We start from the raw sequence: 19,827 nt of genomic DNA, 5'->3' as shown, positions 1-19,827 counted from the left end.
GAGACTATATAGCTCTAAGGCTGTCCTTCAAAAATATGTTTTCTTGAAAGACCCTAGGAAAGAAGATTGCAATCTTCTTGAGACAATTTAGACTGCAATTCTGGAAGTAAGTCCCACTGAATTCAATACTCAATACTTTTGAGTAGACATGTTTAGGATTACACTGTTAATCTACTGCTGAATGTCAAAGTTAATTTTAAAAAGTATTTAAGAACTGTCAAAATGTCCCCACCACCCTCAGTCTTATCACCAAGATCAGATAGTAATACAGTGGGGAGGGGGATCAAAATGAAGTACAAGGAATCTTCCATAGGTGACAGAATTTGTGGAACATGCCATCCACCCAATTTTGGGTGATTTTTCTTTCACCCAGAAGCTTCTATGCCCCATCTCAAGCAACTGTCAAAGATTTCCCCACCCTGAGGAGAGGTTTTTACAGGGTAGGTGGTACAAGGGACTGCAGTAGAGTTGGGGCAGGGAATTCCCTTGTGTGAAGCTTCCTTCTGCTCAAAAATCCAATGCTATTTTTGTTGCTTAGTATAGTTTATCTTCTTAAATAACATGTGTGAAATTTTACAAATAAGTTAATGATTTATTACAGCTTCCACTAAGGAACTCAGATAAACACTGTTTTAGTTTCATAAAACTCTTCCTGTGGACTGGCGTAGAGGTAATAGTTGGGAGGAACATGGTAACTGCAGCTATGAAACTGGGAGATGGCAAAACGTTTTATGCCCTCTAGCTTCTCTCCTCTCTAGAGTGAATCTCGGTTGGTCCTGACTACTGTTAACTGTTGGCAAGGAAAACTAGGGATCCCTTTAACCAAGATGGGAAATCAGCTTTGAAGTCTGATATCAAAACCATGTTAAGAAGTACAGTGCCAGTACAGATGTAATACTTAATCATACTCACAGGCAACTAAGGAAAAGGAGGAGAAACTTGCTTGTGAAAGCGCTGTGGTTAGGAGATGCTCATTGTTACACCTGCTAAAGATGATTAGGTCGAGGGTATGTGACTTGTCCAGGACAAGTTACTTTTTTGTACATGGTTGAAATATTGAGAATATATTTTTTTAAGCAAAAAATGGTTTACTACATAATTACTATCAACCTGGCAAACATGATACCACAATTCTATGACCTTCTATAACTCCATGTGCAGTCATCAAAATGTTCTATTTTGTTTACATTTAGAAAATAAAGTAGCACAAATCTAGTCTTAGTACCATGAAAACTAATTTCTATATTTTTCCTCTAGAAGAGCACCAAACACATTTTCCTGGTGTAGTACAGAGACTATAAGATGGGAAATCATGAGAAATCTTAAATAAATTTAATTTTTAAAAATAGAGAGAATAAAAAATATTAGTTCTATATGGTATTCTTTACCTCCAAGAATAAAAATGCTTAAAGGATAAAACAGCACAGAAAAATATATAAGCACATAGCCTGCTCTATTTGATAATCAAAACATAAGTTCTAAAATATTCTAATTGATTTGAAAGAGACTTTAGAGGCAATAATACCCAGCATGAACACAAAAGTCTATAGATGTGAAGAGGTTTGTTTCTGGTTTTCTTTCTACTGAGAAACATAATGTAACATGTACTCACTTCAGTGAATTCAAAGAAGCAAGATATAAATAATTCACCATCTACATTTTTAAACATATCATATGAAATAATGAAAACACCACACTAAACAGTACCTCACTGAATCCTTGAGGAATATAACAAGGCTTATTCCTACTGACTTTTCGTTTATCAGTTTCCCTTGGTATATGCTGAGTAATAATTCTATCCGCTTATGAAACAGGTTCACTTTAACTAGTTGGATCCTACAACAAAACTAAACAAATTAGCAATTTGTACTGTTTGTTGCAGGACTAAATAGTATAGTTTCTCCCCCAAGCAGATATAGTTCCAATCACTATTTACTACCCTGCAGAAAAGCAAATTGTAACTGCTCACGCACCATGGGGCTTTCCTGCCCCCAACTTGCAACAGCCTGTGCTCCTTAAAAAGCTACTTTTGAGAGAGTTGGAATATGACAATAGGGAAGGGAAATTGGAGATATTTGGAGAGAGACAGCTTGCACAGGCAGAACTCTGCCTGTTTTTCTCCAATTACTCCTTCCACTGCAGAACCCAGGGCCACATCCCAGGTCTTTCTCAAGAGCTTTCTCAACCCTCAGGAGAGGCTTTTGAGGGCTGTGGCATAAGTGAGTTCCATTCATCCAATCTTTAGATCCAAGCCTATACATCTTCCCTTTGTAGAGTTTGATGTTATTCTACTGCAAGACACAGATGATAAAGATATTCAAACACAAATAGCAACAAAATGCTCAGGGACCTTACAGATGTCTATCACTCTGACTAGACCTTTTAGACTGTTCAGTGATCACAGCAAATAGAAGCACTATAAAGGGTTATCTTCCAATTCACATTCCTGGAGAATATATTGTATTATTGGCCTCTATGGTGGTAAGTTTTGATTCAGCTCGCAATAAAGCAATTTAGGAAACCAATTTTGTCGTTTCCCCAGTCTTTAACAACCCAATTTTTCTGACAGTTCCTGCCCAATGCAATAAACTCCCATGGAAACTACACAGAACATAAATGGTTATTTAATCTAAAGGCTATAGGAGAAAAGTTATTGTGTTAATTTATTAAATAATAACTACATTTGTGTTACATTTGCTAAACAATTGTGTGCATTATATACACCTTGAGTGGTTTTTCTCTTAAACATGCTTTAAAAAAAGGAGACGTTTTATTGTTTTAAATTTTTCTTTGTAAGCTGCCTTGTAAGGGGTGCTCTTGAAAACCAAGATATAAATACATTAAATAAATAAGCTAATTCTACTGGAAATATTGAATAAATAGACATATAGAACTGCACATGAATCTCTTTTATGCAAAGGTGAAACAAGGAAAACTTTTGTCTTTTAGACAAAGATCTTTCCCTTACGTTTTTTTAATCCACTCACAAATCCCAGCAACAGAGTTGTGAGAAGCTCAGTAGTGAGAATGTGAGCAGCTGCTGTTATTAGAACTAAAAAGTCTGTCTAGTGCTTGAGACTGAGAGACCACATGTTCGGCTGTCCTCTCATCTTGCCATCCTCACCAATTAACTATTAACATGGAGGGCTGGACACATGCTCTTGGGGGCTCTTTAACAGGCTTCTTGGAGACTGGAACAACTACACAGCAGGGCTCTGGGAACTGAGTAATGTGGGATATAGGAAAACCTCAGCCGCTTTGCTCCTCCTGATGACAGTTTGCTCTACAGTTTAAGCATTCTGTTAAGCTACTGCTTAATGGAAAGAGGATGCTTGAAGTTTAACCATTGCTAGCTACATTTAATGTTACTACTGTGGCAAATACATAAAAATTAATACAACACATTTCTTCACTAAGCCTAGTCAAAGGTGACACACAGGGTTTTAATATTAAATCTGCAAAATGCTGGGGAAAGTGTGTGTGTTTGGAGGGGAAACCAAATATTTAAGTAGGAGAATAAATCAGCTGCTAGCAATTGGAAATGCAGCATTCTTTGCTATTATAAAGTTATTTTACTTAATAATGCATGAAGTCTTTACTATTTGTCCATACCAATATTAAAGTTCTATTACTTAGATTATGAATGTGTGTAGTCTTTCATATTTGTTAATACAGTGGTACCTCGGGTTAAGTACTTAATTCGTTACGGAGGTCCGTACTTAACCTGAAACTGTTCTTAACCTGAAGCACCACTTTAGCTAATGGGGCCTCCTGCTGCCGCCAGAGCACGATTTCTGTTCTCATCCTGAAGCAAAGTTCTTAACCCGAGGTATTATTTCTGGGTTAGTGGAGTCTGTAACCTGAAGCGTATGTAACCTGAAGTGAATACTGTACCAATATTAATAGTTGCAACTGAAAACCGTGGGCTTCAACTAATTGAATGTGGGAACATAGTCTATAGAGCCTTGTTTTTCCCATCTTCTGCCAGCTCAAGGACTCAGGTGCACCACAAGCAGAGCCAAGGGGCCACTGCAGGGAAGGGAGTTTTCTGTGCACATCCAATCTCTCCATCTTGCCCCTTACAACATGTGAATGACTTATGCTCACTTCAGGAGTAACTTGAATGATGCAGAAATAGGGATTCAACAGGAATGGAGGAGTCATGCATGGACCTCCCAATTCCTTGCAGTGCTGCCTTCCAGACCACTTTTATGTGCTCATATTAGCAGGGGAGAAGGAAAACAAGGCTGAATTAGTTCCTTATGGGATTCCTATGTACACACGCTGCTCCCGTTCTCAACTGAATCAAGTCCTATAAGTACAAAACTTGAATATTCATCCTTAGCCAACCCAAAATGTATTTGTTTTAGGTAGAATGGCTGTTACAATGTATGCTACATATCTCTTAACTATCCATTACAAAGAGACCAAATTTGCAACAGAACCAATTGTTTTAATTTCGGGGCAATGCAATACAAAAAGTGCTCAAGGGCTCTGAAGTCATACTGGTGTGATATACATTTCAAAAATAAATAAAAATATTCTGTCTAGGGCTATTCAAAATCCACTAGCAAGATCAGTTGGGAAACAGTCAGAAACATGCTATGTGAATGGGTACCTCAGGATTAAATACCTTCTCTCCATCTGTAATGCCCTGCGAAGTTTAAATGCAACTAGGTCAAAGCCCTATTTAACTTTAAACCTAAAATATCCACGGTTGTTCACCTTATCTCTATGTAACTAATTTTATCAAATAAAGTATTAGACTGGCCTTGAAATATTTTTCTTTATGAAACCATATAGGCTGCTTGTCACTATTTCAGAAATTAAAAGTGCTAATATACACTTAGTATTTGCTCCAATAGTTCCCTAATTCAGAAATCAAGCATAAAATTTGAAATTCCTTGTCTATTGTGCTTCACACATAATGCTATGCTAAATCATGGTTTAGTATGGACAAGCTTACATGCAAGCACTCTTTGCTCCTTCTCAATTGTTTTACTGCTGTACTGAGCTAAGCAGTGGTTTGGCTTAGTGTGTCATATGAACATGGGCTTGTGGTTTAGCTCTCTAGAAACATCATAAGCTGAACCAAGGCTTGTCCTATGGTTTACAGCTTGTGGTTTGTCTGGAGAACAGCCATACAATGGTATCTCGGGTTAAGAACTTAATTTGTTCCGGGGGTCCGTTCTTAACCTGAAACTGTTCTTAACCTGAAGCACCACTTTAGCTAGTGGGGCCTTCTGCTGCCGCCACACGATTCCTGTTCTCATCCTGAGGAAAAGTTCTTAACCCAAGGTACTATTTCTGGGTTAGCGGAGTCTGTAACCTGAAGCATCTATAACCCGAGGTACCACTGTATCATGAGCCCATATTCCAATGACATGCTAAGCAAAACCACTGCTTAGTTCAGTGCAGTATAGCAGGAATTAGTGGGGAGGTGGAAAAGCATGTTTGCCTGTTCTCACAAAGTCATGTTCTGGCTTAGTGTTACATGCAAATGAGGGCACTATATTTGCTCTCCCTTCATCTTTTGTGACCATTCCAGTGCTCTATTAATTCTTCCAAGTAATATCTAATCAATGTGCGATTCGCCCAGCAAACATCTTCAGGATCCTTGAACATATGTCATCATGCTGTACTGTTTCAATTTAATTTAACTTGCACATTCTCCTTTTCTATTCTAACCTCTGACCATACATATGGGAACGAGCTTGCAATAGTTTGTTAAGTGTAACTTTCCCTTCAAAAATGACTAGCCTTAACACCCCATTTCCCCATTTATCACACTTTCTCATAAGACTATGATGGCCTAGCACAACTTTAAATTACATCATTAAATTGAGTTATATTAAATAAAATAATGATAATAATTTAACACTATATTTGCTACTGAAAAAATACAGCTAATATAAGGTGGACTTTAGCAATTCAATATCACCACTTTGGCATATTCTGATCATTAAGTATCTATTTAAGTGATTGTCAAAAAAAAAGCAGCATAGAAGTCTTCTAAAAATAATTCAAAATAGCTTGACGGTGCTTTTCTTTATGTATCCACCACAATTAAGATGCACTTAGAATAAGCCTACCTGGATCAGATGAGCTGGAATAGTAATAATGCAGGCAGACAAAGATGTTCTAAGGAGACCACGGAGAGCATACATAAATTTTGTGAGACTATGAATATTTTGTGGATTTTCAGTGCTACAAATGTCATCACCCCATAGTACTGAACCAACGCTCTGAATTCCAATCCTCAAAATGTTTCTTTGCTTCTTCTGTCAAATATAAAAAAGGTAACATATTCAGCAACATTTGAAACATTGAAAGGAAAGAAATAAACTCTAGAATATCCTTGTTGGGATCGGGGAGCAGGGGGATGAGGTGGAAATGAGAGAAAGGAATAGGTGGGTTTATAGGGAAATCCAAGAGCAAAATGCACTGCCACTCACAGGCTTTCCCCCTAAGCTGTCCCACAACTCCCCCTGTGCTAAAATCTGAGGATGTCTCAGAAAGCGTCTATATGATTATTAAAGTCTCTCATTTCTTTTGAGAGGGTTTTTTCAGTCTAGGGAACAGAATGAGCAAGGTGTATTGAGTGAGACCATCACTTGATTGAGGTGGTGCTCAGCTTCAAGCTTGTCTGGATGAATGTGGTTATGTAGACTCATTTCAAGCTGGTTTCCAGCATTGATTAAGCATTGAAACAACCTTGGTCACCCTGATGGATTACGTTGTTGGTCCTCCTTAATCTCTCTGCAGATTTTGAAAGCACTGACTGCAACGTCTTCCTGGAATGGTTTTATGGGTTAAGAGCATTAGAATATGGTGGTTTCACTCTTATCGACCAGAGAGGAAAGTAGAATTGGAAACTTATGCTCAGCCTTTGACATTTGGGTGGCAGGATTCTGTAGGATTTCATCTGGTCTGGATTTTTTTTTTTAAAAAAAACAACTCTATGGAGCTGCCATCCAGGGATCTGGAGCACAAGGTAATCAGTATGGGCATAATACACAGCTCTACCATCTGAATCAGGAGAGGGTGTTGGGGCAGTGTCTGGAAGGAGTCACAGAATAGAAGAGGGCCAAAAATCTGAGTCTGAATCCCAGTAAGACAGAATACTGTGGGTGAGCAATTCCATGATTCAGGGTTTCAGAAGTTAGATTGTTTGGGATAAATCGCCACACCCTCAGAAAGAGAAGTGCCACTGCTTAGGGGGAGGGGGGAGGTGCTCTTAGAGCCACTGTCACTTCAAGTTCAGGTAGCTTCAGTGGCAAGGAGTGTCTAAGCCTAGTGCTTCCTGGATTGAGAGGGCCTAGCTATAAACTGCACATGCTTTGGTAAGCTGTCATTAAGACTACTTCAATGCACTCTACATGGGACTGCCATGAAGAACATCTGGGAGCTGCAGCTGGTGCAGAATGCAGCAGCCTGGTTACTAATTGGCACTGCAAAGTGGATCATTTATCACCAATCCTTAACGTTTTGTACTGGCTGCCTATTTGCTACTGAACCCAATTTAAGGCACTGACTCTGGTGCATAAAGCCTCTCATTACCTGCAACCAATATGATTGTTTAGCTGGGTCAACTCCCCTATGAGGAAAGGTTTTGGGCTTTTTAGTTTATACAGAAAGGCAAATGGGGGTGTGGTAAGGATGTGATTGATATAGGCGTATAAAATTAAGCATGGTGTGAAGGAAGTGGATAGAGAGAATCTTCTCTTCTCATAATACTGAAAATGAGGTCATCCACTAAAGATGAATGTTCGAAGAGCTCCTCGAACAGATTAAGAGGGGCAGATTAAGAGCCTGCAGCAACCCAGCATCCTAGACGTATGCTTAGTTGAATCCAGAAAGAGATCCTTTTCAATGGTTGCAACCAGGCTCTTGAGATCCCCCTCTTCAGAGCCCTGTCTTGCCCTCTCTTCAATGGCCTTCAACTTGGTGGTTAAAAAGCTTCCTTTTCAGGAAAGCTTTTGGGCCATGAGGGGCCACCTTCGCATGGAATCTTTAATATTTGTCTGTCTTTTTTATACACACAAACACCACTTCTGATGTTTTAATGTTTTTCTGCTGCTTTTAGTGTTCTACTGTTACAATTCTTAATATAATTTTCATTTACTGTTGTTAGCACTCTTGAGCACAACTTTAAAAAGGTGGGATTTAAATATTTTAAATCATGAAACAGAATAGTTACTAGAAACGAAGTGTTTGGCTCCTCTTGCTGTGGTGTTGTTTTTTTTATAAAAGAAGAAAACAATTCTTCATGTCTTAAAAATGGCTTTATCCAGTTGTGAGTTCTGGGTTATTAAAAAAGCATTGGGGACATACCTTAGTACTATTTTTATCCCTCACCCAGTGTCTACACATTTTTTATTATTAAACTCTTTCCCAGTAGCAGGTTATTTGCTGTCTGCTCCCAGGGTTTTTATGTCACTTTGGTGCTGTTGCTTCCGATATTCTACAATTTCCTTCTTCCAAAGGACCTGTCATCATGTTGGAGGAGCAGCTCAACAAACTGTACTAGGGGAACTGTTATGACATGCCTGTTGCTATGGTAACCAAAGCAGAGGTGCCTGTCAGGGACCAATTTACTTCTCCAGAAGGACACTGCTAACTACTAAAGGGAAAACATACTTGCACATTATGCTCAGTACAGACTGAAAACTAAAACAACCGGGAGAATTCTGCTTGATAAACATTAATAAAAATTACGCTAGAATGCAGAAGCATTAAATAGAATCCATATTTAAAGAGACAAGTTAACCAGAGAATAAACTCCCAAGAGTAGTGCATTAGTGCTTTGATTTTGGACAGAATAAAATAACAGAATTAACTCTGCACATAACTTTATGGTACTTGCTAGAATAAACTTTAATACATTTTGTAGGTAATGGTGGATATTAAACAATCATAAATTAAATAATATCCTAAAGCTTATATTCTGGTAATTGATATATTCTATGTAAAGGTAAAGGTAAAGGTACCCCTGCCCGAACGGGCCAGTCTTGACAGACTCTGGGGTTTGTGCGCCCATCTCACATCTATTGGCCGGGGGCCAGCGCTGTCCATAGACACTTCCGGGTCACGTGGCCAGCGTGACAACGCTGCTCTGGCGAGCCAGAGCCGCACACGGAACGCCGTTTACCTTCCCGCTGGTAAGCGGTACCTATTTATCTACTTGCCCCCGGGGGTGCTTTCGAACTGCTAGGTTGGCAGGCGCTGGGACCGAGCAGCGGGAGCGCACCCCGCCGCGGGGATTCGAACCGCCGACCTTTCGGTCGGCAAGCCCTAGGCGCTGAGGCTTTAGCCCACAGCGCCACCCGCGTCCCATATTCTATGTAGAAGAATGCATATATAAAATAACACTTATTCTGTTTTCTTTTGAAAATTAAGACTACATAAAAAGATGCCTGAAGATAAGCTGTGCAGGATGTACAGAAATTCAAAGGGCCTTTCAAGCAGCATTCAATCTAGTATGAGGGGCTTTTGCAGCAGGAAGTAAAAGCTAGTTCCCTACCACACCTTCCCATGACTGCATTAGCACTTTATGCATTTGCACATGCCTCTGATCTTGGCCTCTGGATCAGAAGTTTTGTTTTGGTCTATAATATTTAGTGGATGATATAGAGAGTTCCCAGACCTCCCATGAATGCAGATTTTCATGCACGGGAGGGATCCTGGCAGCAGAAAATATCTCCCATATGGAGCAGTGTACATGAGAGACCATGGCAAAGGCATGGTGTAAGACTCAGATTTTGTTTTTTTAACAATAAGACAAAAAAAAAAATCTTTTAAAAAAGACCTTATGCTACAGTAATCACATGTAACTTACCACCAGTGGTGTAATATTTCATTAATATTTGGTAGTTGTATAGAAAATGCATTTATTAATGGATTATTACTGCATTTGCCAAAGCTACTCACATGGTAGGAAGCTGCCTTACACAGAATCAGCCTATCTAACCAATACTGTCAACTGTGGCTGGCAATGACTCTCAAGCAGAGGCCACTCTCAGCACATGGGCAGATTTAGGGCTATGCGAGTGGTATGCATGCACTGGGCGCCGACTCAAAGCCTGGTGAGGCGCAGGGCTTAGGGACAGAGGCCTGTGGCTTTGACAGGGTCATAGAGTCCACCTACCTCCTCCCCAAAGCTTAGTGCTTTCCCAGCTTTGGGAAGGAGATGGGAGGGCTCTAGGACCCTGTCAGAGCCCTCACATCTCCTTCCCAAAGCCGGGTGGAGGCAGCACCAAATTTGGCCTCACACAGGTCACCATAGTTTTCAAGTCTGCTGCTGCTCAGCTCCAAGTATCTGATTCTTTAACTAGAAGAGTAAGAGACTGACCCTTCTGAATACAAAGCATGTGGTCTACCAGTAAAAACTTTAAAAAATAGCTGCTGTTTACTTCATCATAGCTTGGAAACCACATGTTCACTGCTGGATCACCCTTTCAAACAGTATGAAAATTGTATTTGCATGCTTGTAGATGAAGTTGCTTAATACCTGGGGAGTGGAGCCATCAAATCCTTGCTGATGAATGACTTTCTGAATAGAATGAAGAAGTCTGGTATAACCATCGGCCATATTACTAGAGAGAAAGGAGAATACTTGACTTAATAAATACATTCTAACAACAGGAATAACATTAAAAACATAGTTTTGCAAATGAAAGGTGATACATTACAATTCTCCACCAAACAATGAAATCTTTGAACAAGTTAATCATATGAATATTTACACATGCTCAATAAGGTTGCTTGTAAGGCTTGTAAGTGTGTCTTATCTTAAACGAACACATACAGCAGCCAGTATCTGGCACCTTACCTCCTGCATCCTCCATGTTCTCATTCCTCAGCAAACCAGGAAGACTCACATCAGTGGGTCTTCAGGCTTCAGTATTGGTAGTTGACTTCACAGGCCAATCTGGACCCATCAGGTCTTATAAAAGCCTGACTGATCAGTCTGAACAACTTGTTGGTGTGGGAAACTGAATAGGCTTCTCTCACCTTTCCTTCTCATTGGCTGCTCTGGAATCTGACCACCAACCCACATTCAACAAGATCATAAGTCCCTGACCCTCTAGATGACTGTCTGCCTGTTCTAAATTTCAGTCGGTGTGCACCATAACTGGACCCCCAACTGCCCTGGACCAGTGACCTTCTCTGAGCTTGGCAGAGGCGTGACATTGTTTTACATTAATTAGTGTACTCCAACTTAGAACTACTTCAAATGTCATTTATAACAAAGAAAGCACAACTTTGGAAGGAAAAGCTTATTGTAACATGGACCCATACATAAACCTGTTTCATAGAATTAACATAAAAAGCACATCACCAAACTACTACAATGCCTTCTATTTTGTTCTATTTGATGTTTCAGCCACATTACCTCTCTACCAAGTCACCCAATTTTTCTCAACCAGTGTTCTTTTTGTACACTTTTGTCAGTTTCATATACTTATAAGTTATTTTTACGCATATCATACTCTGCTTTATTTACTGTGTAAACAAATCCAAGAGGAAAACCTTATTTAGATCATATTCTCAAATTCTATGGTAGGAATCAACATAGCACTAAGAAGATTGTTCTATCAGCAAAAGCATTTCTGCTTGCCTGGTGGAATGATCCTGCCTCCCCACTCCCACCCTGTTCTGGGAGTTCTCTTGACCCCCTGAACCACTTGGGGTGGGTGTGGAGGAATAAAGGGGGAAAGTCCCATTGTGCTAGCAGAACCCATTAGTTGAATCAAGCCTTATGCTTACATCTGGACAATTAATTAAATTAAAATACTTTGCTTAGCAGTTGCACATGCTGAAGTGCATTCATTTCAATATGATTACATACCCCTCAACAATTCCAATTTGGCCAGGATGGCCACAGAATGAGTTAAGCCACCACAGTTTCTGACTTGCTCTCAGGGCACCCCAATTTCTCCCAGCCAGCAGACAGGGGCCACAAAAGCAGCTCCTGGGGTAGCAGCATTGAGAAGAAGGCACAAGGGCTCCTTCCCAGAGCCTTGTTAGCGCTTACTAGGTTTTGGAAAGAAGAAGGGTGGACTCTAGGACCTTTTCCTGGGGAAGTGGTGCATTTCCCTCCCCCGGTGGTGGCGGCGACCATAACCACAAAACCATGAGCAAACCATAGGCAGGAACATGCAAAGTTTGCAAGGGGTCATGTGGGTGGCAGCAGGAAAGCTTGTGGAATCTATCTATTTGTTTAAGGCAGTTAGTTTCACAAATGTCCTGATTTTCATCTGAGTTATGCTGGATAACAGATTATGGAATATGGAACTGACCTAAAGCTGGAGTTGGGAACCTCAGGCCTCTACCTAGTCCTTGAAACTGTCCCCAGACCACACTCTTCATTTGCCCTGTGAGTTTTTGCATTGGTGGAATGTGTGCTTAAACTCTGGTAATGCCTAAGGAAAAAGAGGAGTGTATAAAGATGTGTAGAAACTAGACTATGGTACACAGGTCAAATTTACATTTGTGGGTCCACTCACTTTCACCTGCTTACAACCAGGATGTGGACCTCAGAAGATTATCCAGATAGGAATGCAGCCCCCAAGATGAAAGAGGTTCAACACGGTAGCCTAAAGTCTAGCTTAGAAAGTGCTTAATAATGAAAATGACTGCACACTCATAACATGATCAGCAATATTTCTCTATATTGTCAAGAAATGGCGAATCATCATTGTAAAATTGTATCTGTTATTCTGTGAGACAGAAAGACTCCATAGAACAGATGCAAGTTGAAACATCCCAGCTAAATCCCCTATTTATAATTTAATATGTAAAATATATATGCTCACAGGTGATGTATTTGCTGATGGAAGTGAACTTGTTAACTAGAGCCAACTAATAATCTTGTTAGTAGGATTTGTCATATTTTATGAGCAACAGATATCTATGTTGCATTCAGAAAGTCAGCTATTTTTCCTACGGATTTGTTCCCCAACAGTTTAATTCAGCTAATGTGTTTAAACAATACGTTCTCATCCATTTTGTTTAACCATCTAGTTACTGATAAAGCAGGAGCTTGTAAGGAGGTATCCTAGTTACAACACAGTCTCTGACTTCCTTATTGATAGTTTCTAAACATTTAACAAAGGGAAGGTTATCAAAATGTATGACAAATAGGCCTATTATCGGGGAGCAGACTCCATTAGGAGAGATATTTTAAGCTGTTTTAGCAGATTTATCAGGAAATCCAAGCTCTATGTTCATTTAAGCCCATTTTAATATATACCCCATCGAAGCAGCAAATAATACAAGCAAATGTAGCATCAATTATTCAATATTCTTTCTGGAATACTAAAATATACTGGATCTGTATTATACCCTATTATTAAGAAACCTGGGTGGCAACTGTAAAGGAATATAGCTATCAGATATGACTATTTATCAGGGGTCACCAACCAAGCACCTTCAGTTGTGTCCCCAGACTCTCCCCCGCAAAGAATCAAGTATATAACCCTCCTAGAAAGAAAACCATGAAGCAAAATGTGAAGGTACCGTTCTAAGCAATGTCTGTGAAATGAGCAAGCCTGGATGCTCCCACTTGTCAGTGTTTTAGCTGATATGTGAAGTCATAGTTGTGACTGATGAGTGGTTTAGACACCAGGAAATAGGAATTCCTAGGATCCTAAAGAGGTACTGCACCCCCCTTTAATGTGATTTTCCTCCTGCCGCTTTATTTTCTAGGCAGATATTCAACAGGTTAAGCCTTTTCTTGTATGGGAATAAAATTATGAGGAAAGCATCATGATTGTACTCTCTCTAATATTGTGTTTTGCCAGACCCTATGACAGCCATTGTATGATATGCCACACCCCCATTGCCACCATTTTGGGACTTGCACCCCCAGCATTCTCTCAAAATTCAAAATATACCCACTGGTCCAAAAAGGATGGCAACCACTGGCTTATAGAAATCGCCATTAGCTTTAACTCAAACCTATGGCTGCAATCCAAAGAGTCTCTTTCTGTATAATGTAGGACACTGTGTACTCTATGATGAGACTCTCTCTACTGTTTTATGTGGTGCAGCTCCCACAGCTGTAGTAGCAGGCTGATTTTAAAACTGCCTTGTCTTGTACGTGGTGGCAGCTGCAGTGGCAAAACCCCCCTAAGAACATATTGGCTTCTGTCTGAGGGGGCAGCCAAGCTGTTCTAGCCTATATCATCTTCATCCCAACTGTTTTTTCACCATTACTCTAGCAAAGTGGGGTACTTGAATCCAGCCCAACAAGTGATTTGGCAAGAAAACCATCTGGAAAAGAAAGAATTATTTGCCAGTTCCCAACATTCTGTAACATTGTGCTATGGTCAAGATTAGTTCGGGAGCATGCTTTTGATGAATCAAAACAGATGCTAAATTTTTTGGGGGGGGAAACCCACCCATGAAAATATTGTCACTGGGTTATAGATTATATAGAACATTTGCTCTGCAGATCAGTCTGATCCTGGCGACTAGGACTGCTGCGGTAAATGGAGCCGGGAGGAAATTAATCCCTATCCCATGATATCCACAAATCTACCCATTTCTCTTTTATATTAATACTTGTTGTTCATTCTTATGAGAGACAGAAAATAGTGTTATGCTCATGGACACTATGGTGACAGAAAATCTGCCTTCTACTTCCAAACTAGTATGGCTTTGCATGGAGGCTGTAGTATATATATATTTTTCCAGTAATGAATTTCAGGGCAAAGCCATCCTACAGCAGCTCACATATCTGAGCAGGTTTTTAGAAAATATATAAAGCATTCAATATTTTTAAAAAATATATAATTATCCTAATAAAAAAAACTATTTATGCCAGAGAATGTTTCCTATTCTTTTTTTAAAACTTATGTATTTATGCGTTTTTTCTCTCTTTTCTCAATGCAAGTATATATTTCTGCTTGTATTGAAAACTGTATAAAGATATTTTAAAGAACAAACTCTAGCACCAGCAGATTAAAACAATAAACAGCATACTACTTCAATATGCAAATTGAAAGCAAATTTGCATATTGAAGAAAGCTAATTGTTCAAGTCATCCTCAGACCGTCTGTGTGCAGAGCTCATGGGGTGCACCAAGGGCCCTTGCAATGCCCAGGTCTTCCTTCCACACAAGCTCCACTAATCAGAGACAACAGGATTTATTAATGCTCAATTTAGACAGATGTTTTAAAAATAAGCTGCAGCAGATATAATAGTGGTCTTGGCAGATTAGTTCTACTACATTTTGTGGACCCACAGAGAAGGACCACAAGCAGCCTTACTACAGCATGTATATTGTCCAGTCCAAGATCTCTGCACTTAAGAGAGGAAGCTCCTGCAAGGGGTGGAGCTTAGAATATGGCAAGGAAAGGGTTTTGCTATAAATATTGATGCCTGGCCAACTTACTCCTGACAGTACAATTATTTGCACACAATTTTATGTCTATGAAATTGGTCCTCCAAACCCTCCTCAGTTTTTGTGCAAACAACTAAAATTAGAAGCTTTTCAAACTCACCATGATTTTATATCAGGATACAAAGCTTTTTCTTCAAGAAGGGGAAAGCCATACCACTTTATGTTCTGGATTAATTCTGGAGCCATTGTTTTTGATAAATCAAAGTAGTGTCCAAATTTTGAACAGGCTGCTTGGGTCACCTGTGAAAACAATGCATATGTTTCCCCTGTTAAAATGCAATTAAAAAATTTAATACCCACTTTTTCAACAGGTTATTCACATAATCTGCACTTTAAGTGTACACTACTACTAAAGTCAGCACATTACACCAATGTAAGTGGTCACAATACCACCCCCCTCTTTGACACATACACACGTTTTCCCATGGAGCAAACCTCAGCCATTGGGGAATTATTGTGTATGTTAGAATTAAGCAACCATGCAGGCCAGGCTATCAGGGAGGTACTCGAGGCACCCTCCAAACAAAAGCTGAAGCTGGAATTGTTGTTTTGCAGCTCGGTCTTCCCTCTTTTTCCTACAGCAAATGTTACTGGTGACACAGCAATTGTGTTTTGTTTACTTCATGCATCTCCTTGCCCATGTTTTAGTTCAGCTATGCCTGCTGTTTCAGCATATAGCCAATAAGAGAAACAAAGGTCCTTTATTTCTGCTGCCACCATCAGATATCCATATGGTGGAGGTAGTCTTCTACATACACAAAAGACACACATGAATTTTGGAATTATCTGATAGGCTGAAGATATTTTATCCTACTGATTAGTATCCTAGCTAATAGTAGTTTGCTTTCTAATAACCATCTTTCTACAAAAACAACAACAAAAACAACATAAGAGCAGTGTGCTGACACATTGACTAAAACATATAGGAAGCCTTTGTGGACCATTTTGTCCAACATTCTGTTCCCACAGTGGCCAAGTGGATGCCTATAGAAAGCCCAGAACCTTTCCTAGGCATGTTCCCCAGCAACTGGTTTTCAGAGGGATGTAGCCTCTGGCACTGGAGAGATTATGTAGCCATCATGACCTGATTCACTGGAGGATGCAGACAGTTCAGCCTTCTCATTACATGGACATTACTATCAGCTTGAGAACACCAATTACCGGTACATGTTTAGAAGGATGGGAAGTCTCTATGTAGCAGCCCTTTTCCACTTTCCTTCAAGAAACATGAGAAGGAAAAATGGTCTGGAGTCATATTCCAAAAGGGCCAAAAATGTGACTGCTGCTGACAATACTAAGAGGCACAATAATGTGACTGATGCTAAAAATGATTCCCAGTCCAATTTTGGCAACTGTGCACACAGTTTGACTGCTGAATGAAGAAAAGAAGCCCCAGGGAACTGCAAATGTAGCTTTTTTGTGTGTGCAATGGTTCCCAGTGTAACTGGAGATGTGAACTGCAGAAACATGCATCCTCATCCCATTTGTTCTCATCAGATTGCAGTAACCAGAGAGAAAAGGCAAAATATCACTTGGATATTTTGAACAGTTCAAGAATCAAATTTTCAAATTACTTTTATAATAAAAGTCATTTTACAAATAATATGAATTTTGTTTTACTCTTTCAAATTACTGTAAATGAGCCAGGTAACTAAAATATTAATGGCTGCATGCATGAACATTTTGAGGAATAACTTCTATTGTGTTCTCTCTCTCGTTTCGAACACATGAAAACAAACGAACAATATGTTACTGGGGCTGCAATCTTAGACACATTTACATGCGATTAAGTGCCACTGGACTCAACAGAATTTACTTCTAAGTAGACATCTACAGAATTTTGCTGTGAAAAAGTTGTATTGTAGCACGATGACAATTTGAATGTTTTTTAATTTTTACATAAACTAGAAGTTATTGTAGCTCCACTTTTGCACGCATACAAAAGTAAGAAAACACTGTTCATTGTCACTCAACCTTCTTGTTCTGTTGTGTGTCTTAACTTCACATCCTCCTGCCCATTTTATAGAAAACTGGCCAGACTTGTGGGTGGCCATTCATACATAAAGAACTGCTCTGCTGAATACCAGGTTTTTGTATTTATAATGATATAAATTCAAAAATTAATCAAATCTCTGTGTCTATTATGGTTTTTATTTTAAAAACAATCAGTAAAAAATGATCATTAAAACTGAATCCCAACAATACATTGTTTGAAAAAACTAAGGTAACAGAAAAAGCAAAGCTTTAATAAGCAAAAAATAAAAACAGTAACAAATTCAACACTGCTAACAAGAAACAAATTTTCTTATAACGCTGGTTTCTTATACTATACCAGAATGCAGAAGGTACTTAGCAATTATTTAAAAAATGCTATCTGTGTTTTTATTTTAGTTATTAAATGTTACAAAGTGTAATAAAATAGAACAAAATCTGTCAATAAAATAAAATAAAATATGAGTATTGTTTAAAAATAAATTCAGAAGTTCCAAGTTATTTTGTTTGGGCGTTCTCAAAGCAATTTAAACAAGAGCTGTTCTTTGCCCTATAATCTATCCTTTATCCGGATTACTGATCAGAATGTTTTTACTGCAATCTCTGCCAGAGCTCATCTTTTTATTGTGTAAGTCCAAGCCCCCTTAATGTTTTAGAAAGGCCTTGACTAACTGAACTTTGATCTGATGTCTTCATTGAGAAAAGCTCCAGGTTGCCTATTTCAGATGCAAATCCTCACTGAGGCCCAAGAGAGTTTAGTACAGACAGCAAAAGAGAAGAAACAAGAAGTTTCCAGGATCCTCTTTGAGAATCCTGGGGAACACTGGTGTCCCTAATCCACACAGTTGCATGGATTAAGGTAGGTGATAACCTTTCTTGATTCTAAAGAATAAGCACAGTGCCTACAAACTGGGTGGAGACTAGGATTTGGTCGCAATAAAACACCAGGCAATAAAAGCCTGGCTATGTCAGAAGCCTATGAATAGACCTCAATGTACCACATTCCCAGGCCTAGTGGGGAAGCTTGCAAAAAGCCCACCTGAATCAAGTAAGCATGAATAATCTATCTTAGCAGCAGCATGACCACAGAGACAGAGCAAAAGGGAGGGAAAAATACATTTCTCTTAAGCGTGAGATAATAAATTTATTAGCTGAATGTGGTTTCAAGCCTACCTTTTCCTTGGATTCCTATGAGCTAGCCTGCACAAGGAGAAATAACCTAAGTTGTCATGGAGCAGAATATGTCTTTATGCTACCGTCTGCCGTTAACGTTTCTAATTGCAATACTAATGTGCTAGAAATTCTCAGATTTAGGATGAATCAAGGCAGAAAATTGATTTCATGCTGTGACAGTTTATATATTGCCCTAAGAATACAAGCAGTTCATTCATTAAAAGAGGGAGTATATGTGTCTGTGTGAGAGAGGTGGGGGACAGCAGGGTAAAGGAACACACACTTTACCTGCTTGGTACAAGCTACAGAATACCTACTGTTTTTACTTTGCCTATCAAATGGTTAGCCAATTACAAATAAAATAGTTAAACAAATACCCAAGCCTCTGGAATTTGCTGCCCAGACAATGTACCTGCAACATTAGAGTTGTCAAACTGCAAGTCAGAGATCCTCCTAACACCTTTAAAATTCCCAAGGCAGCATGAAGGGGATGAAACTAATGTGGATCTCTCAAATTTCTCTACCACTACTCACTCCCCTATGCTTGTGTGGAAATTACAAGAAACATTTTATTTTAAAAATATCAATTACTAGTTAGGATACATTTACCTATACTTTTGATACTGAGATTTAATTTTCTGGTATGTTGGGTTGATACCTACCAATTTAATCTGGAAACATAACATATGTATAAAATGACTTTCTTTCCCCCCCAAAACTTGCTCTTTATTTTCCAACTAGTCCTCAGGAAAACTAAAGATATACTGGAAAGGTGTCATGACTGGTGTAAGGTTTCAGGGAGGCCTGGGCAAGACACCTTCCTGGTCCTTTCAGCACTTCCCTGCTGCACCCCACAAGCTTACCAAAGAATGGAGTAGGGAGTGGCAGTGGTGCTGTGGGCAGCAGTGGGGACTTTTCTTATCAGAGCTGTGCCCTGAAATAAGTAACCGACCTTAAAATAAGAATCCTAATTCTAGTGCTAATAAAACTTTAAAAACCAAAAAACAAAGACATGATGGCATTTGCTGCACCATGCAAACTTCTGGTGCCGGGTCTGAAAGCCCTGATACAAGTTACCTTAAATAAATAAATTGTGCCAGCTAGGAAATAGGAGAGCAGGAGCAGTTGACAGGATGAACACAGCTTTCGGTGTGCAAAGCACTTCTGTATGGATTTGAGCACATGCCAATTTCCCTTTCCAGTTATAGTCCCCTAGTAGACTGCTGTCCTAGAGAGTCCCTCTGATCTTTGGG

At 39.3% G+C, this 19,827-nt stretch overlaps 1 protein-coding gene and 1 long non-coding RNA gene across 5 annotated transcripts in view; both read right to left on the bottom strand.

Moving 5' to 3' along the window:
* LOC309527648 overlaps positions 1-19,827 on the bottom strand; it is a 384,549-nt gene that overhangs the window by 292,073 nt on the left and 72,649 nt on the right. The window lies entirely within an intron of this gene.
* ELP4 (elongator acetyltransferase complex subunit 4) overlaps positions 1-19,827 on the bottom strand; it is a 161,359-nt gene that overhangs the window by 94,775 nt on the left and 46,757 nt on the right. For all 4 annotated transcript variants that reach the window (XM_082209493.1, XM_082209494.1, XM_082209495.1 and 1 more), the window contains exons 5-7: positions 15,510-15,649; positions 10,511-10,595; positions 6,093-6,281 (exon numbers count right to left, since the gene is read on the bottom strand). In XM_082209493.1, the coding sequence (XP_082065619.1) occupies positions 6,093-6,281; positions 10,511-10,595; positions 15,510-15,649 (414 nt within the window). The remainder of the gene's footprint in view (positions 1-6,092; positions 6,282-10,510; positions 10,596-15,509; positions 15,650-19,827) is intronic.

The sequence above is a fragment of the Podarcis vaucheri genome (assembly GCF_965113315.1).
Source record: "Podarcis vaucheri genome assembly, chromosome: 1".
NCBI classification, from domain to species: domain Eukaryota; kingdom Metazoa; phylum Chordata; class Lepidosauria; order Squamata; family Lacertidae; genus Podarcis; species Podarcis vaucheri.
Note: the sequence above shows the minus strand (reverse complement) of the source record. Positions and strands in the feature narration are given on the sequence as shown.